The sequence below is a fragment of the Parasteatoda tepidariorum genome, chromosome 7 (genome assembly GCF_982258835.1).
Source record: "Parasteatoda tepidariorum strain Cologne lab strain chromosome 7, Ptep-v5.0, whole genome shotgun sequence".
Lineage (NCBI taxonomy): Eukaryota > Metazoa > Arthropoda > Arachnida > Araneae > Theridiidae > Parasteatoda > Parasteatoda tepidariorum.
In genome coordinates this window covers 53,257,932-53,271,660 of record NC_141761.1, presented here as the reverse complement: position 1 = coordinate 53,271,660, position 13,729 = coordinate 53,257,932, and the positions used below count along the sequence as shown (strand labels likewise).

At 26.4% G+C, this 13,729-nt stretch overlaps 1 protein-coding gene across 2 annotated transcripts in view; it reads right to left on the bottom strand.

The window, feature by feature from the left end:
- The window catches only part of mei-41 (ATR serine/threonine kinase meiotic 41), a 106,036-nt gene that overhangs the window by 60,702 nt on the left and 31,605 nt on the right, over positions 1–13,729 (bottom strand). For both annotated transcript variants that reach the window (XM_087167849.1, XM_087167850.1), the window contains 8 exons: positions 11,577–11,678; positions 11,378–11,492; positions 9,077–9,350; positions 8,213–8,287; positions 7,891–8,004; positions 7,614–7,808; positions 5,627–5,806; positions 3,327–3,413 (listed from right to left, as the gene is read on the bottom strand). In XM_087167849.1, the coding sequence (XP_087023975.1) occupies positions 3,327–3,413; positions 5,627–5,806; positions 7,614–7,808; positions 7,891–8,004; positions 8,213–8,287; positions 9,077–9,350; positions 11,378–11,492; positions 11,577–11,678 (1,142 nt within the window). The remainder of the gene's footprint in view (positions 1–3,326; positions 3,414–5,626; positions 5,807–7,613; positions 7,809–7,890; positions 8,005–8,212; positions 8,288–9,076; positions 9,351–11,377; positions 11,493–11,576; positions 11,679–13,729) is intronic.

Sequence of the window (13,729 nt, the reverse complement as noted above, 5' to 3'; positions counted from 1 at the left end):
ACACTTATGTCCAATAATCATTACGTATTTTTATAGTTGACATAGTAAAGTTTGCTTGTGAAAAAGTTTGATTGATATTAAGATGTAGTTTCTGATTCCCTTTGAAATATGTTGTTAAAGCAATAAAAATTATCTGATTCGTATGGAGAAGATGTATTGATATAACCTCAGTGCAATAACTGGTTTGCAAAATCTTGATCAGACAATTTTAATGTTGAAGATGTATCACGCTCTGGAGGGCCAGTTAAAGCTGATGTAGACAAAATAAAGGCAATAATTGATGCAAACTGATAAATAACAATTTGTGAGGTCGCTGAAAGATTAAATTTGTTGAACTGGACTATGCATGATCATTTGAAACGTCAAAGTTTAATCTCAAAGCTTAAGATATGGGTTCTTCAAGTCCTTACGGAGAGAAATTTGTGCCATCGGGAGCCACTTGTGCCAACATGTCTGCGATTTGTAACTCAAACGTTAAGAAGAGGATCCACTTAGACAGTAAAACCATTACATGTAACTTGACAGTAAAACCATTACATATTAATCACATTACATTAAGTGAGGTTAAGAATTCCCAGGATCAGTTTTTTTTACCAGTAATGAAAACAGTTTATGAGCAAGGAATTATGCTACTTCCAGAAAAAGAATAAAAGGTATTGGTTCAGAATAGAAAATATATAATTCAATAAAATATTTATTCACTATAAGAAAATCATCTCATTTTCTATACAAAAAAAAACTTAATTACTCTCGATACAACCCAATAATTGACATTTGTAACGCGATATCTAGAATAATTAAGAATGCATCTTGCTACATCAAAATTGTATCATTAGATTAAAAGTTATCAAAAATGTTTCATTTTTCATTTTAAAATATGTTTTAAATGTATTCAGGGATGTGATTGACAAAAACACAAAAAAGAGGAAGTTTATAACTGTAGCATTAAACGTGCAAAAAAAAAAATGATATGAATTCAATAGCCAATCGGATGATGATTATTTATTATCTATTCAAATAAATATAAATAAATGGTAATTATGTTCTTAAATAAAATCTTGATTAAAAAAAAATTTTTTTTTAATAATTTAGATAACTTTGAGTAATTATGCATAAGGACGATTTTATGTATCACATCATTTCAAAAAACATTTCTTTAATGGTCAAAGGACCTTTATGGATTTTCTCATCAGTTCTTTGCTTTTTCGATGGTCTTTTATTAACATGACTGATCTGTAGACTGCGTTTTGCAGACTTTTGATCATCACTGTTGATAGGACAAGAAAGTTCATTTCTCACACAATTTTTAGAGGCCTTAGATTAAGAATCGCGATGTTGGATTTCAAAATCGCGTGAATAAGAATCGCGATGCTTGACTTTAAAATCGCGTGAAAAAGAATCGCGATGCCGGATTTTAAAATCGCGCGAATAAGGCGATATCAGATTTTAAAATCGCGATGTTGGATTTTAAGATTGCGTGAATAAGAATCGCGATGTTCGATTTTAAAATAGGGTGAATAAGAATCGCGATGTTGGATTTTAAGAGTGCGTGAATAAGAATCGCGATGTTGGATTTTAAGAGTGCGTGAATAAGAATCGCGATGTTGGATTTTAAAATAGGGTGAATAAGAATCGCGATGTTGGATTTTAAAATCGCTTGAATAAGAATCGCGATGTTCAAGTTTAAAATAGCGTGAATAAGATTCACGATATTGAATTTTAAAATCACGTGAATAAGAATCACGATATTGGATTTTAAAAGCACGAAAATACAAATCGCGGTATTGAATTTTTAAATCGCGTAAATAAGAATCACGATGCATAATTTTTAGAGTTCGTGAATACTTATCGCAACGAGTAATGTTTAAACCGCGTATAAATACGAAAATCGATGTTTGATATTACAACCGCGTGATAACGAATCGCAATATTGAAATTTAAAAATATATATGAATACGAATCGCGACATTGGATTTTAAACTAGCGGGAATATGAATCGCGATATTGGGTTTTAAAAACGTTTAAATACAAATCGCGATATTGGGTTTTAAAAACGCTTAAATACAAATCGCGATATTGAATTTTTAAATTGCGTGAATGGGAATTGCGAGTAATGATTTTTAAATCGTGTAAAAACGAAACTCAACAAGTAACTTTTAAATCAGTTAAATACGAAAATCGATGATTTACATAAAAATCATCTAAATAAGAATCGCAATTTTAGCAGATTCTGGCCCACTTCCTAATATTTGAAATTCTGTAAATCAGCCAATCAAAAGAAATCAAATATCAGCGGCCGAAACGAAACTGCCCAGGACTTTTTTTCTTTTTTCCAATCTATAGCGGAAGTCGCGGTTGTCAAGGCAACGGCGTACATGCCGAAATTTTACCAATTTTCTTCTGAAGATCATTTTCTCAGGAGGCTACTGCAAGGGGGGGGGGGGAGTTCGTCGCAAGTCCGACTATATCGTTCGTTCGACTCCCCAAAAGTTTTTGGAACATGGTCGGAAATTTTAAAAAGTCTTTCATCCCTGAAAAGATGAGAGTAGTGGAGTAGGAGACTGCATTGTTTTACCAAGGTCAACCACTTTTACCCCAGCCAGCAGATTGACATGTGAAGAAAGGTTTATTGGGGGCTTCAATACTTTCGCTCCGCGGGAGAAAAAAATTTTCAACAAAATATCACTTACTGCATAAAAATTTTTTCCGCGCGGAAATTATGATAAAAGAGCGGAAGATATGGAAAAATCTGAAAAAAGCGGAAATCAGCGGATCCGCGGAAGAATCACATCCCGAGATTAGATTTTACTCAAGTTATAAAAACTTTCTGAATATGAGTTTAGATTTTATTTTGCATCTTACTTTGAATACTTTTTTTGTAAGTATTTCAATATTACCTGTACATATTTGCATGTTTATGAAAAAGGAAACTTAGTTATGAATTTATTTCTATTGAATTAACATTTCATTTTGATCAAAATTATTTTGTAGCAATGTACACAGCATTTTAAATTAGAATTCTAAAAGCAGTGGGTCAAAATTATATCGTCTAGAAGTCTTTTGAATAGTTTCAATCATGTTTAAAAACTTGTATTGTCCATACGCTTACAAACTGTCGAAGAAAAAACAATTATTGACCCTTTTAAACATCAACTCTTATTCTGTTGATGCTTATGTTTGAACAAATTTTCATTAATAAAAAATGGCTAGATGCTTATTTACATTTGTACAAATAGAAATAATAACAATATTACTTAAATATTTAAATAATTGTACAAATCTTTTATAAAGCATCAAAGGTTATAGGAAGACAAAAGAAAACTTACCAATTTTTTGTTTAGAATTGAGCTTTTTAGCATATGAGCATCAAAAAATACCAAAAATCCAAGAAGTTTAGGCTGTAGATAGTTAGCCTGAAAACAATTTTGAATACAAATAAAAATAATTAATGTAAAACAGTCTTACTTCATCATATTTATAATTAAGGAAATATAAATATCAGGGAAAATAAAAATAAGTAATGTTGATCATTATCACTGTATTTTAATATTAATACTTTCAAAATAAAAATTTAACACCATTAAACATTTAATTGCAGGTGTCTAATCAGGGTAAATTTACACCTTAGAGCAGTACCTTTTCATAAATTCAGCTTTAGTAAAAAACCATACCAATGCCTAATACTTTTGTTCAATGACAAAATTTTTCTCTTTTAATTGATATAGTCTCTCTATTGTTGTCTCCATTATTTGCACATGGTTCTACAAATTCTGATATTTCTAATGCATTACTACAACATGTAAAATTCACATTTCAGAAATCAAGTTGGTCTATCAATCTTAGCTATCAACTGTAATCATTATAACTAGATAAATTTAACTCACATTGCTGATCTTAAACTTATATAGCAAGTACGAAAAAAACAAATTAGAAAAATAAAAATTCTAAAAATTTGCAATATCATCATTGCAATATCAAATCTAAAAATTTAATGCAATCAAAAATCAATGCAATCTAAAAATTTGCAATATCAAAATTCTAAAAATTTGCTATATCATTAAAAACTTTATTTAAAAAGAAAAAAATTACTTATTTTTAATTATTAAAAATTTGAATATAAATTCTAAGAAATATTTGTTTTCTTTCCTTTTTTCCCCCAAAAAATAAATAAAAAATAATATAGCCAATAAGATGTTACATATAGCGAGCTTGTACTTAAAGAGATCCCAGATTTAAAGAGCAAAATTGAATATTTGATACAATGCTACAAATGTTTTAGAATGAACTTGTTTATCAATTTTTTAATTTTTATTCTATTTAACGAGGGACATAATTAAGCATCAGAAAAAAAAATTTGCATAGAATATTATCAATTGTTTAAAATCATTAAAGGAATTTTGGAACATAATTATTGTCAAATATGTTTTGGTATAATTTAGAAATAGTTGAATCATTTTACAAAGTTATCAACAATATGTACAAGCATCAGAGAAGAAAGAAATATCAGCCAGACTGGAAGGGAGCTCATTGTCTTGTTTCCAAAAGATAAGAAAAGGATGAAGAAGTTTAAATAATGTCAGAGGGTGAATAGTGATAAAGGCATTTTAGGTTTCAGAATCACATGTAAGATATCTCATTCCTGATCCTTACCATTTCTTGAAAGCACATTTTCATTCAGCTGTTTAAAATGTCAAGAAGAGAAGTTTTAGTCATAAAAGAAAAAGTTGAAACTAATAATAAACTTAGATAATGATGAAAAAAATTGCAACATGCAATTTGTAAAAGGAAGCGATTTATATAATTTTTTTTTAAATTTTAATTTTCTGTACTAACCTTGAAATTGGATTAACAAGCATTTTTCTGCTTTGTTAGTTCCTTGTTATGTATTAACTATTACAAACAACCTAACATAAATAAATAATATTCTCCTTAAACATTTTTAGAAGGGTGGCCTGGCTTTTGATCCCTAAAAATGCATCCTTTTAGCCCTTTTTGTAGAAATAAGCTGCCATCTTTTAAGAACACAACCTTATTACTTTATTTTTTCACGTAAAGGTTGTTTTCTAAGCACCTGTTTTCATTTTAGATTTATTTAGTAATCAGTAATTATTTAACTTTAATTTCATTCCTTCATTTTAGTATGATTATTCTCATGTTGCCAAGTTATATAATTAAAATTCGTATTATATTCGGTCCCAGATATAAGCACATCTTATATTTGGAGGCAGGACCTTATCAGTTTTTTAGTGATTTTAAATTTTACCATTATTTTTTTAAATAAATACCTTTATTTAAAAATAAAAAAGTTAAATATTTATTTTTTTTATAATTTTCAGTTTAAAGTGTAAAAAAAAATTTCAAATTAATTATCAATTAATCCTTTTTTTTTTTTTTTGGTTTAGGGTAATTTAAAAATTGAGGATCAAACTCAGAAACTCAGCTATTACAAAATATTACACATTTGGATAAATTTTAACGGTGCTAATTGAGTGTCCTTTCAAAACTCAAACTGCACTTTTGGTTGAGGAAGCATCCTGCCCTTTTCATTCTTACAAAGAACTTTGACATAATGTAGATGATTATAACTTACAATTACAGAAAAGGAAAAATAATAATGAAATATTACCATTTCTTCAGCATGAGTAATCAAAGATCCTGAATTTTCTACACTTCCACTTTTTAATGCCAAAATTGCTAAGCCTTTGAAAACTTGTTGATAGTGAGTACCAAGATGAAGAAGTAATTCATAGTGCACAGACTGATAATTACATCTTAATAAACTGCCAAGTTCAAGACCAGTTTCCTCCTGTTCAAAATATAAAAGCACCCCAATTTATCAACCCTTGTAAATTTTTAAATAAAATAAATTAAATGCTAAACAACACTATATTTTAGAAAGTTATTAGTAAGAATTATTATTTAGTAAGAGTTATTATTTAGAAAGTAATTTATTTAAGTTGCAGTCAAACTTAACTGATAACTGCAAGAATAATGAATTATTTTAAAATAATTACTTTTGGGATAAAAATGGAAAATATAATTCTTTAGCCATATATGGTGCGACAATAAATGAACATGCACATTTAAATTATCAATGCAGCAAACTATTACAAAGTTTTATTTTTGGATTTGATATTCTGTTAATTTATTCTTTGTTTAATCTAATCTCATTTGTATCTGGTGGTCTTCGTCCTGTTTGTTTCTAAGCGAAAGTAAGATTTTGAAAAAAATCATATGATTTAAATAATGTCAACTCTGATTAGAAATAATAAATTGCCAGAACTATTAATGTGACGGAAAAGGGAAAATAAGACTAAAAGAATTTACTGGACAATATTTAAAAAAATAAATAAATAAATTATTAGTTCGAAGTTGTTGAAAACAAATATATGAATAATCTGTGTATAATTGAATGTAGGAACATTTTTTATAACAAAAACGCAGTAAACAATTAAAACCCAATATATTATCATTGATTTAAAACTAATTATGGGAAAGATAAGCACCAATAAGATTTCAAAACTTAATTATTAGAAAGTGATTACTCAATTGCATGATTCAAACTTGTTGTAATAATACAGGAATTTTAAAAATCAAGAGAAAATCAATTACATTAACAGCAAAAGAAGAAAAGATCAAAACACAAATTTTGATAGTAGCGAGCACATTAAAAGTGACAACTGAAATAAGAGATTGGAAATTTCATACCATAATAACATATTAAAAATGAATAAGATCTAATTGTAGCCAAATAAAAAAAAGGACAAATATATTATTAATTAAATAATTCTGTTACAAATCAGAATTTTCAACAAAATTGCTACTCATTAAACTATAAGTTAAAACAAAAAAAGGAGAACATATTATCTTTTCTAACGAAGAATCTTTTAGATATTTACCATTTTGGAATTACTCTTTAGATTATCAATTTTATACTTGTGTTTGCCTCAATAGTTCATTAATTCTGACCAAAATTATTAGGATTTTTTTTTTCTTTCTTTTTTTTTTTTTTTTTAGTTTCATGTTCTCAAAGTTTATCTAAAAGTAAGTTTTTCTCTAACAAATATAGATAGAAAAAAAGCTCGTTATTGCATGTGAATGAGAACTTGGGAAGACAAATAAGAGTGTTAGTAAGGGCAAAATAAATGTCTCGTTAACGGAATTTTGCTTAATTCAGGCAATTATTTAAGTTTTAGATTAACAGAACTCAGAGAAAATTTTGCTAGAATATAAATCATAGGTTCACGGAAGTTCGAGAATCAACGGGGTCTTGAAATTTGCGGAATTCTGCAAATTAGCCGAAGAATCACATGCCTGAAAGATGTTTCTTCAAAAGTTTGTTGTAAGTTGAGTTTCACTAAAATAATAAAAAGATTATGCATGAACTTTTAAGATATTTTATATATATATATATATATATATATATATATATATATATATATATATATATAATTAAGTTCAAAAACTCCAAGTTTCAGTTCATTTGTTATAAGACTTTTTGGAGCTCAGGTATTCAGAGTTTGTAGATTCCTGCACATCCAAGGTAATAGCCTGAGTAGACTTTTTGCTGAATATGAAATGGATCTAAAGATAAAGCACAGATAAAAGATTACCTGAATAAATAATAATGCTTTCTCCAAATCAGGATTACTACAATGGCGTACAAAATGAGAGAATATAAATGGAAAACTATTGATGAGGATTTCCCTTTTTTCAACTCGTAAAGTTAGGGAGAGTGTATCTAACAATACAGAAGCTTGAAGAGTTCCTTTAGCAATAAGATAAGGTAATATGCAGTGTTGGATTTGCTAAAATTAAAAAAAAAAAAAAAGAGCATTAGGTATACATGAAAAAATTACAAAATATATATCTAAAAATACCTTTTCTTACGTTAAAAAACGATTTCAAATCACCAAATCCAAAAATAATCCGAATTTCTTCCAAAATAGGCTGCACCTGTGTTGCATTTTCAGGGTTTTTAACAAATAAATACTCTGCCAAAAACTAATTAGAAATAAATAATAATAATAAAGATTAGGCACACATTTTACATAATAAAGAACATCAACAAATAATGTAATTAAGACATAAATTTAGTAAAGATGAACAAAAATTTCGAAATTAATTTTAAGATTATAAAAACATTAAAACAATAATGTTGCAATTTTTAGAAAGAAAAAAAAGAATACATCAAAAAGAAAGAAACACTTACTTTGCAAATTGCATCTTTGAAATCTTTAAGTAAATCATACATTTTCAAAGACTTCGCTTCTGCTATTTCTTTAAGCTGCCAAAAAAAATATAAAATTTAAATAGAATTTTTTAATGAAATTAATTTATAAATTTATATGGAATTTTGGGTAATTTAAATATTAAAAAGTTTAATGTGATGTGATGAGAATTACAACCATGAATAACATTAAAAAAAATATGGCACAAAATATCCAACGTTTAGTACTCACAAAAAATATATATGTCAAATTCTTAAAAACTGTATGATAATTGAATATACATGCAGAAATATATATGCCAAATTCTTAAAAACTGCATTAAAATTGAAGAATTTATAGATCCTGCAATTACCGTTTTGAGAAAATATCATGCAAAAATGACAAATGCTTATTCCATACATATGTGCATCAATGTAATGTAAGTCTTTGCCTTTTATATGAGTTTCAGCTAATATTATCAGGAACAGATAATCCGTTCTGCATACTGTTTAGATGTGTGGAAATAAAAAAATCCATGATTTAAACATTTTTATATCTCTATATTCTGTCATATGCCATTAAAGTACTTTTAAGTAGATTCACTTAGACTAAACCTCATTTATTCAAAATATGAAAACAAAACTATTCTTGACAGTTAATTCGAATTCAGAAGTACGTATTAATGAATATAGAATTAAGTATTACAATTTGACGGAAAGTTATTTTTATTCATAAATCAAATTGCTGTTGTTATTACACAAAAAATTGTCAGATTTCATTGCAACATGCATCAAAAAATACATAAATTTTCTTACATAAACATTTAACAGAAATAAGTCAAGGAGTTAAAAGTAACAAAAAAATACCTTTAATTTTGCAGTAACTTTAACTGAAGGTACTGATGTCATGCAGCTTTCAAGCAAACTTATAATGGTAATAAGAAGTAAACCACTGTCTGAGATTTTACCAATCTCACCAATACTAATGATAACAGTTCTTTGAAACTGTGAATTTCCACTACACTTTGCAGCAAGAAGAGATGCTTGAAGAGATAAAATTAATTTTTCCTCAATTTCTCCTGGTTGGCTAGAGCTAAGTTCTTTAGTAACAAGAGGTTTCAAACCAGCACCAATTATTTCACTGTAAAATAATTTTATAATAATTATTCAAAATTTATACACATTATATATTTTTAATACAGCACTGCCATATGCAGTTTTACAAAAAATAAGAAACTTGCATAACATATATTAATTAAGAACACAAAATAAAGCCACAATTAAATAATATTTTGTACATGTTTAACCTAAGTAAAGAAAATTAGCAAGACTTTTTACAATTCTTTTCATAGTGACATATTCATCACCATGACAAAAATTTTATTCTTAATTTATAAACAATAATCTTTTAAATCAAGCCTATCACTACATTCATTTGTTAATATCACTCAGTGGCACTTGAACAGCAATGTGTTAAATAAATTTTTTTATCACTTATGATCACTCTTAAATACTCTAACAAGGGAAACTACGGAAGTGTGACTCACCAATTTTGAAATAAACTAGTGGGATGTATGCCTCATGAGGAATAATTTTAGGGGGCAACAATGTATAGAAAAATCGGTATTTTATTACTTCAACGCAGATTATTAGTTATTGTAATTGTCTCATAATCCAATTAATTTGTAATTAATTGGATAATTAATTAATTTGCTAGTTGAAAAAATAATCAAAAAATTAATTAATCATTAATTAATAATTGATTTGCAATTACATACTCCAATTAATTTAGAAAGTTTTTTGGAAAAAAAATTTTAAAAATTTGATGTCAATTTTTTTTTAAGTTAACCTAACAGGTTTTTCTGAAAAACTACAGATAAACTACAGAAAAACTACAGATAATGGGTTGTTGTGGGAATACTTCACTTAAATGCTCAAAGCTACTTTATCCTTATCTTAAGAATTCTGTTTCAAAGCTAGTTACAAGGTTACTTAGTTAACCAAAATTTTGCTAAAAAGGTGCACGATGACAGTTAAATTTTAACAGCAAAATTATTTATAAATATGATATTTTAATGAACAGTAGTTAGTTTTGAAGTACATCATATATTCAAATATGATATACTTCAAATATACTATTTAGTTTATTTTTATAATATGAATATATAAATAAACTTCGCTATATTCTTATATTCAAATGAAACAATAAATAGAAGTGAAATAATAATGCATCATAAAACTTTTTACATTTTATTATACAGCTATTTTCTTTGAGTACTTGTAGTGAATTTGAAATAATCAGCTACAATTTATTTAAAAACAAAATGAAAATTAAATAGCGAAGAAATGTATATATTAGGACAGCTAACTTAATATCCAATAAATTAAATCAATTAAATATCCAATTTAATTGATTTAGTATTGCAACCTCTTTTTGAAAACGAACTAAAATACTGTTGGTAAAGTTTTTGTCTAGTTTCTGGGTAGCAATTTACTGAACTGAATTTTCTGGTTATGGCACTTGTGCACTAGAATATGTGACTAAAATTGCTAATGCTGTATTGGTAAAATTACTTATAAAATTTACAACTCTATAAATACGATGATTCTCTTGGGGTGTAATAGGAAAACAAATAAACTAAAATTATCTATATTCCCAATGAACAAGGTGACCCAGTAATATTTTCTACAGTGTAGTTATTTTAACAATTCCTTAAGAAGAAACACCTTTAGCTAATGTTATTTTAGTTTAATTAATAACAAAAAATAACTATCAATAATTTTTCTTCCTAAATACAAATATATAAACTTCCTATAACAAACTTAATAAAAATCTTTTAATTCATTAAAAAAAAAAATTACATTTTCTTTTTAGACGAAAGTACTTGCTAAATTTTAAAAAGCTAGCAAATTCATTACATTTTTCTGCATTCACAAAAAATATTACATTATGATGATTTAAATTTAATTGCTTTTCATAGTACCAAAAAAAATTTTCTTTTATCGACTTAAATTTTAAAAGACTATGTTTCCAACAGTGAGGTACATAAATAGCGAATAGCGATGTGCTGTCCATTCAAAAACTTTTTTCGTAAAATGCTTTTTTCCCTTTGTAGAGCAGTCTTTATAAGTTAAGAAAATATTTGTAAGCAACAGTAACTTGTTTACCTAAGACTTGATCTCACAATAGGATCAGAGTCTATCATTCTCTCCATTACAGAAGATAAAACTTTTTCGATTATTTTGAAGTGAGATAAAAATGGCACAACACTTTTAATGGACTCTGAAATAAAAATTGAAAATAATTATACAATAAAATTTATCAAAGCGTGCATAAATTTACTAGAAGTAAGAAAAAAATATATACCTTTGCGGATAACTTCTGATGGATGATTCAGTAAAAAAACTATTAAGTCAGAGAGGCAGTTTACAGTAGATAGAGGAACAGTATCCTCTAAGGTACTAAATTCTGTGAGACAAAAAAATAACATAAAAATAAATAATAGTTATTGAAATATACATTACAATAGTTACAAATAAAGTTTATTATATTAACAACAATGTATAATGAAACAGCATTTTTTTTTTACTTTTTTGCAAAATTTTAAAAGAGATTTGTGGACTTCTCCTTTTTACATGGGAAAAAAATATAATTCAAACTATATCAGTAGTACCATCAATTGTAAGATTTCATTTGCTGAGGTTAATTGGCAAAGTAATGAGACTTTAAAAATTGGACAACATGAGTTCTTTCATTAAGTACTTTAACAATAGATAAGAAGCTTATAATCTATTCTATTATTCAAGGTTATATTTGTCTTTTTCTGCATTGTTTACCGCCTAGGTTGATAACTTTACTTCTGTGTTCATACTTCAAAATTTTTACTACATTTTGCCAAAAAGACTAATCAGTTTTGTAATGTAACAAACAAGTAAAATAGTTTGAGAAACAATTCTTAAGTTATGTTAAATGAAAGTATAAACCATCAAAAATGATTCAAAAAATTAAACGAATGAAGTTGTCACGATAATCATTTATAAATAAATTTTTAAAGTGTATACTTTAATATTAAGTATCTGTAGACAAATCATCAGTATCTGTAGATGATTGTCTACAGGGATCTGTAGACAATCATCTGTAGACAAATTTTATTTTGAACAAAAATTTCAATTACATTTCTAAATAGTGAGTTAAAAATGGAAGACTTTCTACATTCAATTAAAACTTCGAAAGTTTATGAAGTAATATCATGAGGGAAAGCTTACAAATTATTGAAGGCACTATTTAAAGTTCAAATTATAACTTTGTGCATAAAATGAAGCCTACTTTGATGTAATTTGTTCATTTTTAAAATTTTGCAAAATTTAAAAAAAAAAAAAAAAAAAATCAAAAATTAAAAATCAATAAATAAAAAAAAAATTTTTATTCAAAATACCATAAAAGCACCCATATCAATATTTTTTTTTTTAAATAATTTTAGTTTTCGAAAAAGGTAAACTTAAAGATACAGTTTTAAATTTGATAATATTCAATTTTATTCAGTTAGTAAAGACGAAAGGAGTCAGACAAGATTTTGTTGAAATTAAAAAAGAAAGTGTAGAATTAATACACCTAAGATAATAGAATTCCAGCAGAATAGTTTCCTATGGTCTTTTAAATCTAATGGACAAAATGAGATTATAACATGTAGACCTAGGAAGAAAGTGGCGTGCAAGAAAATTTTAAAAAATACATGGTTTCAATAAAAAAAAATTTTTTTATTATATTTTATCCAAGTAAATCCAAGAGAAATTGGCATTGAAGATGACACTTTGCAAAAAATTGATTTTACGTTGACCTCTAATAAACTGATACATAGAAGGCAGGGTTGGCAAAATCCAATGTGTTTTTACAAAAAAAACCCACATTGAATTTTGCCAACCCTGCCTTCTATGTATCAGTTTATTAAAAGTCAAAGTAAAAAAAAAAAAAAAAAAAAAAAAAAAAAAAAAAAAAAAGGATTTATTTGATTTAAATCAAATTTTTTAAAAATTTAAATCAATTTCTTTATTTTTACCAATCAAATTATCTGATAAAATATATTAACAGTACTTAATATTATTGAAAACAATAATGTAGCTAAAACAGTTATGTTTCTAACTAAAATGTTTAAAAAAACTATTATTTAACTATTACAAATTAATTATGGAACAAATAAACGAATTATTATTTTTGTTCAAACTAAACATACTAAAGTTTTAAAAACAGGGAATCAATTAGTCAGAAATCCAATGAGGAGTAAATTAGTTTAGATCGGAATACAAGAAAGAAAAAAAATATTGTCCCTCTGGGCAGAGCAAATCTTTCTATAATATTGGTAAACACTAACTACATATGTAATTTGCTTAAAGTATTCATATACAAATACTTGAAGTATCCATATAAGCATAAAACTAAATAGGTTCAGTTGAAATAAGTTTACAATTAGTAAATTATTTTACATATAGCTAATGGAAAATTATAATTAAGCAATTTAACAT